The sequence below is a fragment of the Plectrocnemia conspersa genome, unplaced genomic scaffold (assembly GCF_051122295.1).
Source record: "Plectrocnemia conspersa isolate PC_06_02 unplaced genomic scaffold, ASM5112229v1 ptg000001l, whole genome shotgun sequence".
Classification (NCBI taxonomy): Eukaryota; Metazoa; Arthropoda; class Insecta; order Trichoptera; family Polycentropodidae; genus Plectrocnemia; species Plectrocnemia conspersa.
In genome coordinates this window covers 26,514,121-26,533,424 of record NW_028277165.1, presented here as the reverse complement: position 1 = coordinate 26,533,424, position 19,304 = coordinate 26,514,121, and the positions used below count along the sequence as shown (strand labels likewise).

Sequence of the window (19,304 nt, the reverse complement as noted above, 5' to 3'; positions counted from 1 at the left end):
CATTGATTTCTAAAGAGTTTTTAATAGGGGAATTTACAACCAATGAGATTTACGTATAGGTGGCAAAATAATAAATAGTATATGTTTCGCTTATGATACAGCCAAATAAGCCGAAAGCGCTAAAGATCTACAAACGTAAATGAATGTTTGAAATTGAGGTTGTTCACCAATATTAACATAACCAAAACTATGATAATAAGTAAAAATGAGGCAGACCTATTAAAACCATTTAAACAGGTCAAGATATACATTAATGCTTATGCAAAAAAGATTGCCACACATTTTATGTTGCAAATTTTACGTTACTAAGTGTGTTCCGTATTTACATATGTATGGATACAAAAAGTGAATACTTCTAATGGTAAACATGAACAGGATCGAGCCTTATGCAGATTGCTACCATCGGAGAATTCTGAAGATCTCCTGAAAGGAACATGTGAGAAAAGGAACTGATTCTTAGCTACTTCACAAAAATAAATAGCTTCTTAACTATTGCCTAAAACTAAAATATGTTGGCCACATATCTACAAGAATTAATTAAGGTAGAAATAACAGACAACCATTGGCTAGAAAGAAGTAGGTTCTTTTGGATTCAAATTATAAGAACGTGAATAGGACTTGCTATTTAAGAATGGTTTCAGCATGTCCAAAATAAGAAGGAATTCGCACTGTGAAAAGTGCCTGCCCGTGGTTATTTTCTACATCCAAACATGGATGCAACATGAGAAAAAGAATAAATGTATTATACGTGTATAATCTTGCAAGTGATACTTCTCTTATCTGTGTGAATTTAAACAGATCTTTTTCTTATGGATTTGACTTTTTAAATACAGTATAGTTCATACCTAATATTACTCATCTAAAAACAACTGTAGTGATACTGTATATTATTTAATATATGTATGTAATACTAATATTTAGTTTTTTGCTAAACGTTGGTCCGTTTTAGAAACACTGTTTTTTTTCTATATTATCCGAAAGTGACCTCTGTTACAACACAGCTTTTCCACGAACGGCGAGCTTTTCACCGCAGCTTTTTTTCAACGGTCACGAACCAATCGCCGCGACAATGAGCCTCGGAGTGCCGCAAAGGCCCTCTACGTCCATTATTATCGCCATTAAGGCTGGTGTAAAAATCTGGTGAACGAACTGGTCGAAATCGACGGTGCGCGAGATCGCGTGTTGGCTCGTTGTTTTCGCCATGTCGTTCGGCGAGATCTTGGTGACAGGCCTCTTGGGTGTAGACGTAGACAGACATGTGGCTAGCATGGTCGATGGTTATTTTAATTGTGGGTCCGGTACCGTTCCGGGAATGGCTTTGTGCAGCCACACATTGTTCCGCGCGAATGTTCCTCCTATGCACAGTTCGACGTAAACGCGAACATGTCTGGACTCGGCGGTACGTTTGAAGAACTCGAATATGACAAGCGTGCCTTACAATTGTTTGCATTCAAAGAGGAGTTTTAGAAGAGTTTAGTTGCGATAAATTTCTCTTTAAATTGAAAGTTCCGTAGAGATATATTTTTGGTCCGTTGCTTTACACCAGCAATCTAATTTTTATCAATGTTTGGACACAATATCAGCTTAGCATTCTTATTTTTAAATTTGGATTCAATGTATATTATGTTTTTTTTTCTTTTAAGAAACGTATATAAAATTTTAATTTAGTTCAAGTGTAATACATCAATGAAAACTAGGAATAAATATCTTCAAATCATTTTTAAAACAGTATTTAAACAAAGTATAGAATTGGATATATGATCTGTTTTAAATTACTTTATTCTAGAGTTAAAATTTTTGGTAATACCAAACCTTATTTTACTACTGCTCATATTAAAAAAAAATATACAAGTTATTTGTTTTCGAAAGTTTTCAATCAAATCAAATTTATCATGTAGTTCATCAACAATGCAATTTTTTTGAATTCAATATAATTGATACAACGTTATCAAACCCTTCATACTTTTAATAAAAATATTTTTCTTCACTTCAATATCACTTCTGGTGCAGAAGTCATTTTATAGAGAAAGCATTTCTAACATATTTTTTTGTGATTTAAGATTTTTTTATTTTTTTATGAATTCTTTCACTTTTTAAAACAAATAGTTGATTTGTGATATATGAATTTATTTATTTAAATCACTCAATTAAACAGACTAGAAAACTTTAAATTAATATCGTGGAGTTCAAAAGCTCTTCAAATCACTGTTACACATGATAGCTGACGCACTTTACAGTTTTAAAAATTATGAAAAATTTAAACTTTTAGTTTTTTCGTAAATATTTTGATAATTAAAATGTGTCAGAAAGATTTATAAAAGATAATAATATTTATAAAAAAAATGCTAAGCATTGCTTTTTAGCGATCTTTAAACAATAAAAATAACTTTTTTCTACTATGTGTGTTTGTCTTAAATATCATTGTTTAATATTAAAGTCCAATTTTAATTTATTCTTTATGTAAATTAATTCTTTATGGAAAATTGCGTTACTGCAATAATTTTTCTGCATTTAAAATTAATATATTATTATTATTAGGTTACTGATAGTATGGTGCACAGTAAAATTTATTTTTTATGTACTTGAATGAAATTATGCGCTTTGTATATAGACATTCAAATAGTTTTTCTTCTCGAGAATTTCCCGAGAAAAGTGGCAAATCAATTATTTATCAAAAATTCTGCTAATTTTTTTAAAAAAAATATATGTTAAAAAATAAATTTGTATGAATATTTATAAATATTAAAAAACGGTGGAATTGTATTAGATCTTTGAAAATATGCATGTTTTTTAGAAGCGTTTAATGAAGGTTAGAAATATTTACGTGGAAAAAAATTGTTTACGATTTTCTTACCTACTCTAATTGACCTTTTATTTGCTTTTGTAGCTTAAAAATTACGTTAATAGTCAGATAGGAAGAAACCGCTATGTGTGAGAATCAGCAGATAGTAAAAATGTATGGGGGAAAAATGTATTTTAAAAATATTGTATAATTTTTTATAAATATTAAAAAAGGGTGGGACTGTGCCAGATGTTTGAAAATATGCATGTTTTTTGGAAGCGTTTAATGAAGGTTAAAAATATTTACATGAAAAAAAATTGTTGACGATTTTCTCACCTACTTTAATTTACCTTTTATTTGCTTTTGTAGTTTAAGAATTACGTTAATAGTCAGATAGGAAGAAACCGCTATGCGTGAGAATCGGCAGATTGCAAAAATGTATGGGGGAAAAATGTTTGTTAAGAATATTGTACTATTATTTATAAATATTAAAAAAGGGTGGGACTGTGCCAGATGTTTGAAAATATGCATGTTTTTTGAAAGCGTTTAATGAAGGTTGAAAATATTTACATGGCAAAAATTTTTTTACGATTTTCTCACCTACTCTAATTGACCTTTTATTTGCTTTTGTAGTTTAAGAATTATGTTTATAGTCAGATAGGAAGAAACTGCTATGCGTGAGAATCGGCAGATTGCAAAAATGTATGGGGGCTTTTCACAGAGTCACGACATATAATTTGCCTTAATTTAAATCTTGAATTTTATAATTCTAAATATTTTTTGTATTTATCTTGTTCGAAATATAAAAAAATATACTTCTCGGATATAAATAGATATGTTTTGTTTCTTCGTTTATTCGCGTCTATTTTAACAAATCATCATCCTATTGAAGTTTTTACTCTTAAACGATCATTCTGCTCTTTGCTTATAAATAATAAAAAGATACTATATTATTCAAATTTTATATATTTTTTATTTAAGAAAAATTTTTTCGAACATATTGCCATATAAAGTAATTAATATCGAAGCGCATGCAAATTAATTGTTGTAGATTCGCGAAAAAGTAAATTTAATTTTACACAACTTATTTAGTTTTAAATTTAACATTACAACACTAATCTAGCGACCCTCGCACCTACTATGTTACTATGACCGTTATTCGAAATATGAATGAATGAAATACAGCAGTACAATTCAGGGAACTTGAATGATGATTTTTTCCCAAAGATCAATTATATATGATACGTAAATAGATTATATTACATATTATTAATTTGTTGTACTTTAAACATAATTCATGCAAAATATTATCGTAAGACAGAAAATGGTACTGGGTTGGCTGGTAATTTTATAATATGACTTGAAAATCTTTTTACTGGGTCTTAATAACTAATTAACATATGATCTTTTAGCAATTAATAGCTTTATTTTTATTTCATATACATAATGTATTTATAAAAATAATTTCGATGTGATTAATACATCATTTCTCCGCCCGTCCGAAATGATCAATTATAATTAACGACGACAAGAATTATAGCTCTCGAATCAATTAGCCATTTTTTAAACATACAATGAAGTCATCGCGCGTTATTATTATATTGTCAGCTCGAATAGAAACGATCCTCTCACAGGTCAGTGATTGATGATGATCATTTCAATGGGTGATTAATGACGCCGGCTATCTTATTAATTTTTCACGCGTTTGCACTGTGTTCAGATTAACCACGTATACGTGACATTCGCCTTAACGTAAATTTTATTCATGGCGCATTCGCTCGTGTGAAAGTGTATCTCTTGTATTGAATTTATGATGGAAAAACGTGTATAATAAATTTATCGGCGGTGTATCGTTCATTATCGTTAATTAAAAAATATTACACATTAATTAATTAAGTGTATATGTTTATTATATATATTATAATAAATTCTGCTATGTTTTACTCATTGAATTAATGAGCAATATTAATTTTTGTATTAAAATAAATTAGGTATTTCAGTATCTTAAAATTATTTAATACTGAAAGGTTTATTTATAGTAAACTTTACCATTGTTTAAATTGTATTTATAAATTTATTATATTTTATTTTTCAAATAATATATAAATTTTATAGAATCTAAAATGTTTAACTTATAAACTATTATATGTTAATTATACGTGATTAAAACTCTGTTATCCGGATGTCAAGCTGGACCAGGGGATGCGAAGAGGGAAGCAGCAGCTTTGCGATTTTTGAGGGTCTACCTTTTTTTATTGAAGTTCGTACGAGCTTATCAAGTGCAAGTTGCTATTCTGATGCCTTGAATTATGAAGTGAATGTTTATGAGTAGAAGTGTCTGAGGAAGTGATCGTTAGTTGCCCGCATATCCGTATTTATACCCATGGCTTCCTCTATATGAGATTTTCTCTTTCGGTAGAAAAAAATAAAAAAAATAAAATTACGGTTAAGTTGGAACAAAAAATACTAAGATTTTAAAGTAATATACTTATAAAAATCTACAAAAAAATATTAAATAAACAATTTACTACCTTTTATATAATATATCTTCTTCACACACCAGATACATTATTTTATCATGAATAACTAGTTCGTCAACCCTAGGCATAATTGTAGATTATGCAATTTGAAGATGTATCTCTAATTACAAGTGATTTTTATTTTTGGTTTTTATTGACACTATTTTCGAGAATGTTTGTTTACAAAGATAGGTTGTTTGGAATGCAGAAATTTTTACTTATTTTGAAATAGTCACTTATTTTGATTTTAAAAACATCCAATAATTCATTCTCAAGTTTGTGTTTTTTGTCTGAATCACATTCTGTTATAAATATAAATATTTCGGCCCATTTCACAGAAAATAAAAATATATATACTATCACGGAGGCTGGTTCCTCTTAGCTTAGGATGTATTAGTTTAGCGTGCGTGTTTTTTGGATAAAAAGTGGAAGCTATGGCTTACACTTCCCTAGAGTCATGATCGCGTACCTAATTCTTGCCCGTCGCGACCAGGACATCACGGTTCAAGAACGCTCTTTTTGTATGAGCGAATCATTTGAGGAGCTTGAAAAAATTATGTTAAATGGTGCTCGCCTATTTAGCTGTGCATCATTACTATTTTTTGGAAATATAATCGTATAAATATTATTATTATTATTATCAAATAATGCATTAGGGAAACCTTAATGCATGATGGTCAGATTTGTAATATAAAATAAAAATAAATCTCCAAGTTAATCATTGAAAAAAGTATTGTCATATTGATAAAAGCACCTGTACTGAGTTTACGTCGTTATTTGATTTTATGATCAAATATAACTGTTGAGGATATCTGGACATGTATTTTTCTCAAATTATACTCATTTGAAAAGAGAGTCAGCTTGGTCATTCCGATAGATCGTGGTCGCAGCATCACTCCACTTTGTTTTAGGATGATGATAGTGAAAGCAAGTATCATCTTCAGTAATCATGATTCAAAGCGCTTTTAAGCTCTTAACCCACTTGCAGAATCTTTGTGGCGCTGTAGAACTTTATTGATTTTCTTTCATGATACTATTCATCATTTCCACTGTTGCAATGCATTAATATGTTATAATTGCGTGTGCCTGACTTGCTCAAGAGTTTGTTACAAAACTCACGTCATTTTGAAACCTAGTTCACTTGTACTGCTAGAGTGAAATACGTAAATAATCATACTGATCTTTTCTTGTATTTTGTGTGGTGGTATTTTTAAAATACCTGATTTATACTGGTCAAAATATAGGTAAATATAGAGCGGTGTTTTGAATTTGCTTTCTAAGAAGCTGCTGTCGCGCGTCAACATTGACCCTAATTGTATTGCTGTTTCTGAGAAATTAAAAATGGTAAATTTAAAAACAATTTTCTGTCTGGAAGGTATGGATAGTCGTACCATAGTAGACAATGACAATGCTTTTCTATTTTTATGCGCAGGAAGTGGTCAACGCAAGTCAAACAAACTCTTAACCGATATCTCAAGCACACTTCAATCGTCACGAACCGTTCCAACGGCAAACTTATTAATTACGCGTGCATTTTAGTGCGCTCTATCTATTACCGTGTAACGGTAAAGGCATTGTTTTACCGAAGACGATCGAACTCGGCCCGTACCGGTCATACGAGCCAATAAATCATTTATATTTGCATTTCTCTCGACGGCCGCGGTTTGGTTTGACGACTAGGAAGACACAGGCCAGAAACCGCAGCTATTTACAGTTTCGTAACACACAACAACAAACATACCTACTACACAATGGGCGACACGGGTCGTACCGGTGTTTGTTGCTAGACATTATTTTGCTCAGTTTGTGGGGTACGAGGTGGTTGTTTGGCGTCTATGGTGTCAAGACACGCTAGCCTTCGGCGGCGGGTTTTAACACAGGATTTTGTGTAAATTATAATGCGTTACACAGCCAAATGAATGATGTAGAATAAAGCAGTAGTCTTAAAACTATTTTTGCAGAAAAAATAAAGCTGGTTCTAATATTTATTTTACAATTTAGACTGTAAGCTATTTTTAAACCTAATATTGCCCTGTCAGAGGTATGGCTATATCATTGCAAATTAGTGACAACATCATAACTTTTTTGCGCTTAATTTAAATTTAATGATATTTCTTATATCAATAGTTTTTATCAATATATTTTGCTACTTTTCACAAAACAGTACTCAACGAATCATTGATATTCAATGCTTACAACATTTTTTTGCACTAACCAATGTATGTTTTGATCAAAAACAATTTAACCAAAATATTGATTTCTCGTTTTATTTTTTCTGAATGCTGATTTATTTTTTAATGGCTTGTTTTATTTCATAAACGCTGAAAATTTCGATACATACATTCCTGATTTTGTTTCAGCTGGTATGCTTAAAAAAATACAGGTCATTATTGTTATTTGTTAAAAACAAACAACAGTAGATATGCGTTAAAAACCTAGTATGAACAATTACGAGTGACTCCCATACATAAAATAGCCTGAATTAATTTTAATTTTGAGTAATACTACTTTTTCTAAATTACAAGTCATTTAAAATATGTCAATTCTATAATATGTGTATTATATTCTTCTTTAATTATATACAATTTTTTATAATAATTTTAAAAAATGCACATTTGTCTTAAAATACATACTATTAAAGAACACATATTATAAAAATATTTCCTGAAACCACACTACCCCACTAATCTTTTTATAAGTTTGTGTTTATTATTCAATATTGGGTGTCGTGCACGATTTTTTTAATTTATTGTTGCGCTACCGTTTTGTTGTATTGGCATATCTTAAAATTATTTTTAAATATTGCTTCTGATCTCCCGGAATGTGTTCTAATATGTTTAGCTTTTAAACCTTTTCTTATTTTATAACTTAATCATACTCCTCAGCTAAGTAAAAAATGACAAAAGGAAAGTTTCTTCTAGATGTTACTCATATAACAAGTTTTAAATTCTAAAAAAATATTAGAACATATAAAAACACTGGTGAGTTTATTTCTGTCTAGAGAAAATATTTTAACACAATCATCACAACTAAAATTTATAACGTTCCTGGCGTCCGACAAAGAGTAAAATAGACAAGCGGCACGACTCCTAGCGAAACATTTGTACCTTTTAAATATATTACCCCAGATCGCCTCTAATAATGGTAAATTGTTACGCTAATGAAACAGATAGCACTTTCTACATACACGACCAGAAGTCTCTTGTGCTAGACAGATCTAATTTATTCGCCCTTATCGCAGATCGCCCTTTGTCCGAGGACGTGTGCTGTGACACCAGTTCTGTCCCATGCGAAACAGTCCCGAGGATATGTTTCCACTCTGCACTATCATGCACTTGGTAATTGCCCAGAAATCTAGATAGCGAATACGCTGCAAAAACGAGAAACAAGCGTCTCAATTAGAACTCATTAGAGTCCATAGCAGCCCTTCCTCATTGCCGAGCTAATTTGCTCTCTAGCTCGCGATCGAATTTATTATTCATTGCCAATTTAGGCCCATCAATAATAACCTTGCGACACGGGAGGAAATCTAGGCAGATAAATCAACACCATCGACACACATTCATGTATCGCTTACAAGAAACTGGGTGCGATCGAACATTAATCATTGAGTCGCATCAGCGAAAGTGATATTACGATTAATTGCTGAGCTTCTGCTGGCATCTATCAAATGAAATTTATAAGCGAGAATGCTAATGATCCGAGAAGTAATTAATTATATAATATTTTATATAACTTTTGGATCAGATAGCAGACTTCACAGTAAGCGGGCATATCCGGGAAACACATATGCATGGCAACCTAATATTAAGATACCCAACATTGAACTAGCATAGCATTTTAATTAATGTATTCATAGTATTTTTCATAAAAAGTTCAGTGGTAATTAACGAACTTAACTCTTTATTGAAAATTACTAAATTATGATAATAATAATAAAGTCTTAAAAAAATTTAGTAACTTTGAGACACTTAAAGCAAAACTACAAAAATACCCCACTAATAAAATGGTCAGAAAAATATTTATGTGAATTAACAAATATTATTTTCCTTTACTAAATTTTAATACATTTCAATGATTCAGTTTTTAATTAATCATATAGTTTTTAACTCTTTTATCCGTCGATTAAATAAAGTAACTAAGTCAAGTCTACTTACATCTGAAATTTTCTCACTAATTGGCACTCATCAATGCGATGCGAGGCGTCGCGTATTTGGATTTTGAGAAGGCCTTCGATACGATGTTTTATGGGTTATCATAAAAAAATGTCTGCACCTTAATTGCTCACGTGATTTATCTCAGTTATTCTCGAGTTATTTGAACGATTGTAAACAGTTCATAACCTATGGCGGTGATTGTCATAAGAATGAGGCTCCAAATGTCCAACCTGGGCTCTCTGCTCTTCACGTTATTTATTAAAAAGAGGTGTAAATATTGCAGTTACAAATTCCATTTTTGTTCAGTAAACAGGTAATTTAAAATTATTTAGATGCATTCGATCTGTTGCGGCTGTTTTTCTTTATAGAGTGATTTTGTTTCATTGGTTCATTTTCTCGATATCATTCGCCATCTGATTTTTTCTACGATCTTGAGAACGTGAGAACGTTTTAGTTAGAGAAACTCTTACTTTGGAATCACTTTTTAAAGCAAGTAAATGTTCTTTTTATACGTAAACGACATCTGGAAAAAATCTTTCAAAATGATCAGCTTTTTTTTTACGCGTTTTACTTTCTCAACCCGTCAGTGATTCATGTTCTTTATAACACTTAAATTTGCAGCTTTCTTGCTTCATGTTGCTTAATTTATAATACCTGAATTACTAAATACTTCTTCCTAATCGAAAAAATTGAGAAGATATTTTTGAGATACATTTAAAAGAATATATTTTATTATTATTCGTTCTCGTATCCCAGCGCCTTGCTTTTAAGAGTGTTAAGATATGATTCGCAGAGAGTTATATGTCGATAAGCATTTTTTTTAACTACTGAAGGGTTCTGTTGGCAATTAAACTATTTGCTAGGAAAGTTTTAAACGCCTTTTAAAGTTACGATCGCGTCCACCTTTAATGAGCCAAGACGTTCACATTATTTGTGTTGCATATTTAATGTCAGTTACGAGGAGCTGGTCCAAATCGTTTAATTTAGTTTAAATATTTTACTTTTTTATGTATTCTTTTTTGTGTATTGCAATAATACAATGTATTGTTTTTAGCCATCGTGACGCATTGGGATAACGTGTTAGATCACGAATAATAAAATAAAATTTTAATAAAATAAATAAATGTAATAAAAAATAAAATAATCAACTATATTAAAAATTACTACCCTTTTTCATACAATGACATCGTAATCTTTTTTTATATATTTAATTAAAAAAAGTTGCAACATGTACAATTTTACTGATTTAAAAATTAATATTACAAAATGAAATCGTATAAAGTGTTGGGTTCAATAAAATAATTGGAGAGATTAATTTAATTATTTATTTAAAAAGCTAGTTCGACTTCTGATTTTAACCGTTGAAGAAAATATTGGGTATCTGTGTTATAATGAAACGCAGTGGGAAACCTCTTAATGGATTTAGTTATGCGAAAAAAGTAATAAATATCCGCCGTATTGAAAATTTGCGTTAATTTATAATACGACTGTTTTTGACCTGCTTTTGTGTCCAAGGACTATTTATATTTTAATTAATCGTCCCACCGAAAAATAAGCGGACAACAAAATAAACAATGTAGGGGGTAAACCAGAAATCACTTCACCTTAGTCAGTTCGTCTGAGGACTTATACTCATCACTTCCCCACAGACCTCTCAGAGATTTTCTCTGATACTATCGGCATCTACACTTGAACATCCACGAGTAGGGATTCCAATCCCGGGCCAAAATTTTAATCCCGGGATTTCGGTATTGCAATTAGTCGATCCCGGGATCCCGGGACCAGTCCCGGGATAATTTTCATGTTATTTTATCGATAAAAATAGTTTAAAATGAATAATACAATATTTTTTTACATCCGTTTTTTATAACGTACAATGTATAAAGTACGTATAATTTTAGTCTTGGACTTAAAATAGAAAATAATATAATAAAAATAAAAAAGGGAAGGTCTTATTTATTTATTTGAGAAGATAAAAAATGAACTTTTGACAATGTATGTACATATGTACATTCATAGACACAATTAATGGAAAACATTATTTTGGAAAAAACTCACGAAGTAACATCAAAGCATCAAGCGTTTCATCATTTAGCCTTGATCTGATTTTGGTTCCTAAGCAGCCTGCAGCTGAAAAAGCACGTTCAGACTCACAGCCTCAAAGATTCACAGATGACACGTGCAACTCGCGCAAGTTTGTATACGAAATATAATGATTTTGTCAATAATAATTCGATTGTGCTTGATAAATCAATCAATCCAAAAAATTCGGAATTATGTTTTATAATCCCGGGACTCATCGGGTATTGAAAATCGTTCGGGATCCTGGGATCCCGGGATCCGGGATCCCGGGATTGGAATCCCTATCCACGAGGCATCGGATCTTTAAGAGCCCTTTAACTTGGACAACAACCAGGAGAAGGCAGCCTTAACTTTATACCAGCGAAAATCGTAGCAGCTGCCGCTTCTCTCTTCGCATACAATGCGTTAAGATCGTTACGCAACAAATAAAATAACTCTCTCTATCCTAACCAAATAAACTCTTGACCACAAAATCCAGACAAAAATAGCTAAAGGTGAACACTGATATCTTATTTTTTTAAATATTAAAATTGTTGTATAGTGATTCTTATATAACGCCACTTGATGACCTTCGTGTGCATTTTAGTTCGAAGAAAAAATATTGTATATAAATTAATCCGTCACACTTCGTGGAGCTTCTGTTGTGCGTAACATGGCGATGAAACAGTTACAAAACTATTTAATAGTTATTATCGACGTGTGCAGTTACACGGCCAATAAATACCTCATTCTGCCGAAGTAGAATAAAAATATGTACACACTGAACACAGACATTCGGTTTATTAATCCTGAGTATAAAGCCTGAGGCGAGGTGTTAGACAGTCAAATAAAACGATTTCTTTATATGGACGATCCATAAAATGCAACCATTTTTTTCGAATGCGCTCATAATACATAGAACTTGAGTGGCTTAACGCTATTAGCTATATCCACTTGATTACTGGCTATTAAAGTGGTGTTATATGCGAAATACGTTCAGTTAACTTTCTATTAAGCTAGTGATATCCTCATTAAAAAAATTGCATATAATTTGAATTAATCAAAATGAATACTTGACCTGTGTGCTTCATTTTGAACATGAAAAAATCGCAAAAAATTCTCTTAAATATTTTTTTTTATTAGAGCTTTGGGGTTAAAATTATTGCTTGAACATTTTTTTTATATATAATATTTAATATACATTTTTATAATATACTTTATTCGAAACAACAAAAACCTAGAATGCTCGAATATATTTAGGATTTTCGGCTTATTTAACTGATATTTGACAGTCGAGACAGTTGTTATAAATGGTAAATAATTTTTCATAAACAATATTATTTTGCTTCTGTTTTGAGACGTTCCTTAACTCTCCGTTTGAACTGTCGGGATTCTGTTTAACGACGCTTTTCTGTACATACACATAATGGTGGTTTTAAATTTTGCCTGGCGCCCGCTAATGGACAAAAATTAAGTAATCTTTCGCGTATCGTCGGATCGTTCTTGCCGAAATGTCCGCAAAGAGTCAACGACCACGACGAAGAAATAATAAAAGAGGCGCTCGGCTTCTTCGAAACCGGATATATAACTCAATGGGATTAAAAACTCGCGCAGGGGAAGATAGTCGTGAGAAAAAAAGATCTCATGTCAAGAGACGCTCGTATAATTCACTACAATATCGGTACGTAATAATTTAAATAATATTTTAATAATAAATGTCGCCTAAATCTTCCGGCTGTTGACTGTAATCCTAAATTATTATGATCAAATTATTTTATATAATAAAAATATATATAATAATCTTATCTTTTCACGATTAATTTCGCTTTTTTTTACCTTTACTAAGATATTAAAAAAAATGAATTTTGCTATTTATGCCGAAAATGTGACTTTGCAGTCAAATTGACGCCGAAAAATATAATAACAGTTTATGTAGAGTACGCTCGGGATAAAGATGCCGGTTTGTTATTGTGTGCGTGTACATGTATATGAGAGGGAGAAGCGATGTAGCGTGTACTTCGTTGTCTAGCTTTCTCTTTTAAGGACAGTCGCTGATTCGTCAACGCTGGTATTCGTCATTAAAGTGCAGTGTGGCACAGAAGTTCAATCTTCTCTATTGATTTATTTCAAATAATTTTGTGTTGATATTGGTTTAAAACCCAGATATGCCCACTGTCCCATGGGTAGGTCAATAAACTCGTGCCACTGTTTTTTATTTATAAATGAAATTTTAAGAGAACAAAATTTCTTGGGCATATCTGGGTAAATTGATATCAAGGCTTTAAATATACACTAAGTTATTCGTTCTCTTACCCGTGGATTAAAATATTTTAATTATTTTTCCATAAATCCGTACGTTGTTGGTTTTTTTACACTATTCTCTGTAAGGCTTAAAGAAGTTATTATTCTTATCGTTGCGCCAATGATAATTTTTTAATTTATTCAATGGATTCTAATGATTTAATAGACTCGTCGAGCCATTAAACAATCTGCGAATAATTTCTTACCCCATTTTATATCGTTTTGCTTTTTAAGAATAGCTAAAGACTTCATTATTTTTTTGACTAGTGAAAGATTTTGAATTTTGCAAATATTTAATTAATGACATCAATGTCTGGTTTCTTCGATTATATAATATATTTTCAATTGTTCGTTGAAATTTCCAACTTAGCTCAGGTGTATGTATGTTAAATGAACATATATTTTCTTTTTTATTAAAAAAATTAAATATTCTGAGCGAAATTGTTTTGAGTCACACAGTTCACGCACACAATAACAAACCCCGAGCGTACTCTAATAATCATACATAAATTGCCACATATATAGAGAAATATAGATGCCGCTTTCAAGCGGTAAAATGAAGTTGAAATGTCTAGTCTTGGAAGTCTTCGCGGGCATATCGAGTTGCTTTATTGTCGGCTGTGATTCCGGTAGATTAGCTATAATTTATCTTAATGTGTAAACGCAGTCTCTTGATTCATGTTTGCTGCTGTGACTCCATGACGTCTCCTCTTTGTGATCAATTGTCACATACCGGACCGAGACCGTTCTAGTGAATCGCAGATGAGGATGCTAGCGAGGTATTTGCATCAATTCTCGGACCCCTCCCCAATATTAATTTTTAAAGAAACAGTTCTGATCGGTAACTAAAGATTTTTAACAATAGTAATTTGCAAAGTAATAAATACAACTTTAATTGTTTAAGGCCAACTCTCTTGATTAGTATAATAGGTAAAAAACCGTTTCAATAAAAAGCTTAGTTGTCAACTAAGGCACTTATTGCTTTATTTTTTATTTGAATAAATTTTTCTCTGTAGTAATTGAAAAAAATATTTTTATGCATAAAGATAAAAATAAGATTTTTGTCACTTAAAATGCCAGCGTTTTGGTTAAAGCTATATATATAAAATAAAAATATGAGTTAAGTTACTTTCCATGAAAGTTTTTATGCAATAAAGAGCTTAAGCTTTAATTGCATAATTGTGGCTATTTAATATAAATACTCACTGACAATAATACAATAAATTCCGATCGTTTTATTTGTATACTGACCGTTTAATATTCCTACTGATAACATATATAGTATATGTATATTGGCAAAAATCGATATAAATACAAACTTTATTTTATTTTGCAATAGAATACCTACTAAACAATAATTAATATAATTTCTGAAAGTCTTAGTCAAAGTAGTGTTGGTAATGACTGAAAAAGTCTATGTAGCAGTAGTCTAAATAGCACTATATATTTAATAGAAACACTCAATCATTGAATGGATCTCAATATTGAAACGCAAATAAATAAAAATATAAATAATAACAAAACATATTTTATTATATCTTCGTGCGCGAATTCGCTGTCGCGTCAGCAAAAAACCATTTCTATTCAATATCTCTACAAATAATATTCGGTTTTTCAATAACCATAATCGATTTTTCGTATTGTCGCTATAATTTCTCGCATCCGATAAAATATTCGACCACCAGCTGCGATCGTGATGAAATCTAGTTTCACACTTTAATCGTGCACACATCGTACGAAATCGTACGTATATAAAATATAAATTTAATCGCCTCCCGGCTGATTAAGCAAAAGTACAAAGATGAACAAAAAAAAGCAGATGTATCTTTTATTGCATTCTATTGCGTTTTGGATGATTTTTTATTGTTATTGAACGCGTAAAATATTCCATGTATTTCGTTATCTCGTGGATGCGTTATTTTATGATACGTTTATTGCGCGTATTAAAGATAATATATTAATGTATATTTCTTTCTTTTAGTTGGCATTGACCGGTCATGCTGGCAAAGTGATGGCTGCCAAGTTTCTGGGCAAACATTCAAAGGTGATCACTGGGAGTCACGACAGGACTTTGAAAATCTGGGATCTTCGCAACGGGGCATGTAAGTTATTCAATTATTATTATTTAAATTATAAATGTACTTAACTGTATTTAAAACAAAACGTTACACGATACTTGTCAACACAACAGACTCATTAAAAACAGTCTGAAAAAGTTGAATGATTTATGAAGTCTTGATACTTAAATATTACTCTTTCTGACTCAACTGCATTAATATTGTCAAAACATTAGATAAGTACATATATCTAGGAAAAAACAGGATATTTGTTTTAAAGTATATAAAAATATACATACACATATAAAATAAATCATTAACAGAATCTGTTTTGAAAATTGAATCTTTGAATAATAGTCAATTAATGCTCTCTAAACCGTTAAATTGACGCGCGGTATCGAAATCTGTCAGTTATCTTTGATATCGACCTCCTTTGTGTTAAGTCTTATTTTTAAAACCTTACATCAAACAGGTGATAAGGATAAATTCCACAAAAGTTATTGACTCGAAAGCCCTTTTCGGATATTTTTTCCTGCTGATGCAATCTGGACCGCAATTTAGGATAATATGCGTGATGGATATAACATTTTGTAACACATGCATGTTGATCTTTCGCTTGATCCTTATACATTTTTCTCACTCTCAAAATTAATTCGGCATGAAAATTTGCATACTCGAATTATAAAATGTTTTATTAACGTCATTCACTAGACAGTCCGTTACAGGCGGCGGCTAAAGAATGCGATCGTTTTGTTTTATTTTTCTTTTCTCGTTGATCCCTCGCATCTTTGGAGTGATCGGCTTCTCCCTTCGGAGGCCTTGTGCCCTTTTCGGCAGGAATTTTGCCTCCAGAGGCAATCGACTTACGACAATGGCGAACGCCGCAAAAGGGATGCCTTTCTTTGAATTATTCACGCGTCAATAAATCGAATTTGATTGATTCTTCCTCAGGCGGAGGACAGCGATCGCTAACCTCGGGAGACCTTGGCTCGTCCTTCGTATTTATATATATTTTAACTGGAAACGTGCTTTGGTTTTTAATATCAACTTATTTTGGTAGATCGGTAGCTGCAAACTAAACCAAAAAAAATCAGTTTATTTTATACAAAATAATAAATTTGATAAATCATACATTATATATTACGTAATTGGGAAATAAATGTCGTTTTTTAAATAAAACTAAAAAAACATTTATTTTAATGCTTCACTAAATATATTTAATTATTATTATTAGACTAAACTAAAATTGCAGTTAAATTTTAAAAATATTGAAAGTAGGATACACTGCCGTATTTAGGCTTAAATTTAATTAAAACTGTAATAATTTAAGCACTATTAGCACTACTGTAGTGGTTATTTATTTGAATACAAAGAATACGTACAATAGCTAATTATCTGTGTAAAATACGTGTCTCTAAGCTTTCCCACAAGCTCAAACAGTGAAATATATTTACAAAAAAAAAAAGTAATTTCGTTCAAAAATGCAAGTGACACCATCAAGCTGAAAAATATTATAATATACTTAGTATGAAGCAAATTGGATTACGCAACGGCAGCCAACAGAGCAAATCAGAGTTGTAAATGCGAAAAACAGCTATAATGTATAGGTAAATTATTATATAATCCACTTGGAGTAGGAGTACCATTCTCACGACCATTATCCGCCGAATTGAATTCAAAAAGCTCTCTGTTTGTTTGGACGGCTTATTTCAATATGAGAATATTATGATGGATCGTCGGCGTCTGATCATTAGGAGATTATAATTAATACAAAAAAGCTAAAATAGCATATTGCGACGCCAATCAGGTTTAGTTAAGTGAAAAAACAGTTTAATGCGTAGCGAAAATCCGAACGGAAGCTCGGCGACTTTTTCGCTTGAGAAAAAAGCTCTCGGCGGATGGAGCTTAATCTATGATCGCGTGATTATGTCTCTTAAATTAATTTGATACGTATTATTAATATCGAGTTTCTGTTCATTCAACGAATAAAAAGAAGGTTGAAAATGCGAGCTTTATTTTCATGCTATATGATACAGGTAAAAAAGAATGAGGATAAAAATAATAATATATACTTTTTTTTATTTTTCATTTTTTTTACTGATAAATGGTAACCGACAATTTACTATATTTATGGATATAAACGTGAACTTAAGATAATTAATTTTTGAAATACGTAATTGACGGGAAAATTACTTTTAATTTAAATCAATACATTTTTATAAAATAAAGCATTTTAAATGGTCGTCATCCGGTGAAAAAAATAGTATCCATATATAATTATTATATATTTTAAAATAAGCTAAAATTTGTACCGACATTTTTTAATGCAGAATTAGCAGTATTTTTTATTGTAATATAGCAGTATAAAGTTGTTGGAAAACCACAAGTTAAACACATTAGATATAGTAACATATATATATATATATATATATATATATATATATATATATATATATATATATATATATATACAATATGTACTGTGCTTGTATTTTAAAACACCCGTATATCAAAGCAATTTCAACCATAAAAAATAATGTCAACTAATATTAATTTGTTCTTAAACCTAAAAATATACATATATAAATTATTTTTACGAAATACAAGTATATATTTTATTACTTAAATATATTTTTAAATAACTAAATTTATTTATTAATAAATTTAGAATTACTGCTACCTTAATTAAAATGCGTTTAACTTGCGTGTAATGAGCCAATCGACATATAAGATTGCCTATTTTAAATTGAAGAAGATTAACGCTCTTTGAGTAAAATAATTTTACACAGATCTTGTGCTTCTCATATTTTGAAATAAAAGGTATATTATAAAAATGTCCTGAATTTTTTTCATACCTCTGATGGAAAAGCAATATAATGAATTAGGCTAAAATAGTAAATTTTAATTTTAAAGTAATCGTAAAAAATTGTTTAATCAACTTGGTCAATGAAGGAGATTAAGAAATAAATCTAATTACATCTTAGATAATATTTCATAATATAACGAAATTTTGAAAAAAATTGTTCTTATTCTGAAGTAGTCCTTAATTAAACCAATAAAATATTTTTGGGCCATAATTAGGAAAAAATTTTTGTACAACTCATAAAGAAAATATAAAAATAGAAATGATTAAAAAAGTTACGATTAGTGTTTTTCTGGAAAACTATCTCCCGAGACTCTCTTGAAAAAAATTCTTATTTTTCGATAATTTTCATAGCACTTTTATTTAAAAATTCAATTTATACGAATATTTTTTAATGTTTTACAACCGCTGCATTTTTTTATACTGCAGCATAAAAAAGGGTATGTCTGTGCCAGATATTTGAAAATATGCATGCTTTCTTGAAGCTTTTAATAAAGCAGAAATATACATGAATGGCAAAAAAATTGTTCACGATTTTCTCAGCTACAATAATTGATCTTGTCT

The 19,304-nt window shown here is 30.5% G+C and overlaps 1 protein-coding gene across 3 annotated transcripts in view; it reads left to right on the top strand.

Moving 5' to 3' along the window:
* Atg16 (Autophagy-related 16) overlaps nucleotides 1-19,304 on the top strand; it is a 266,491-nt gene that overhangs the window by 235,274 nt on the left and 11,913 nt on the right. For all 3 annotated transcript variants that reach the window (XM_088188931.1, XM_088188780.1, XM_088188859.1), the window contains one exon: nucleotides 15,802-15,922. In XM_088188931.1, the coding sequence (XP_088045057.1) occupies nucleotides 15,802-15,922 (121 nt within the window). The remainder of the gene's footprint in view (nucleotides 1-15,801; nucleotides 15,923-19,304) is intronic.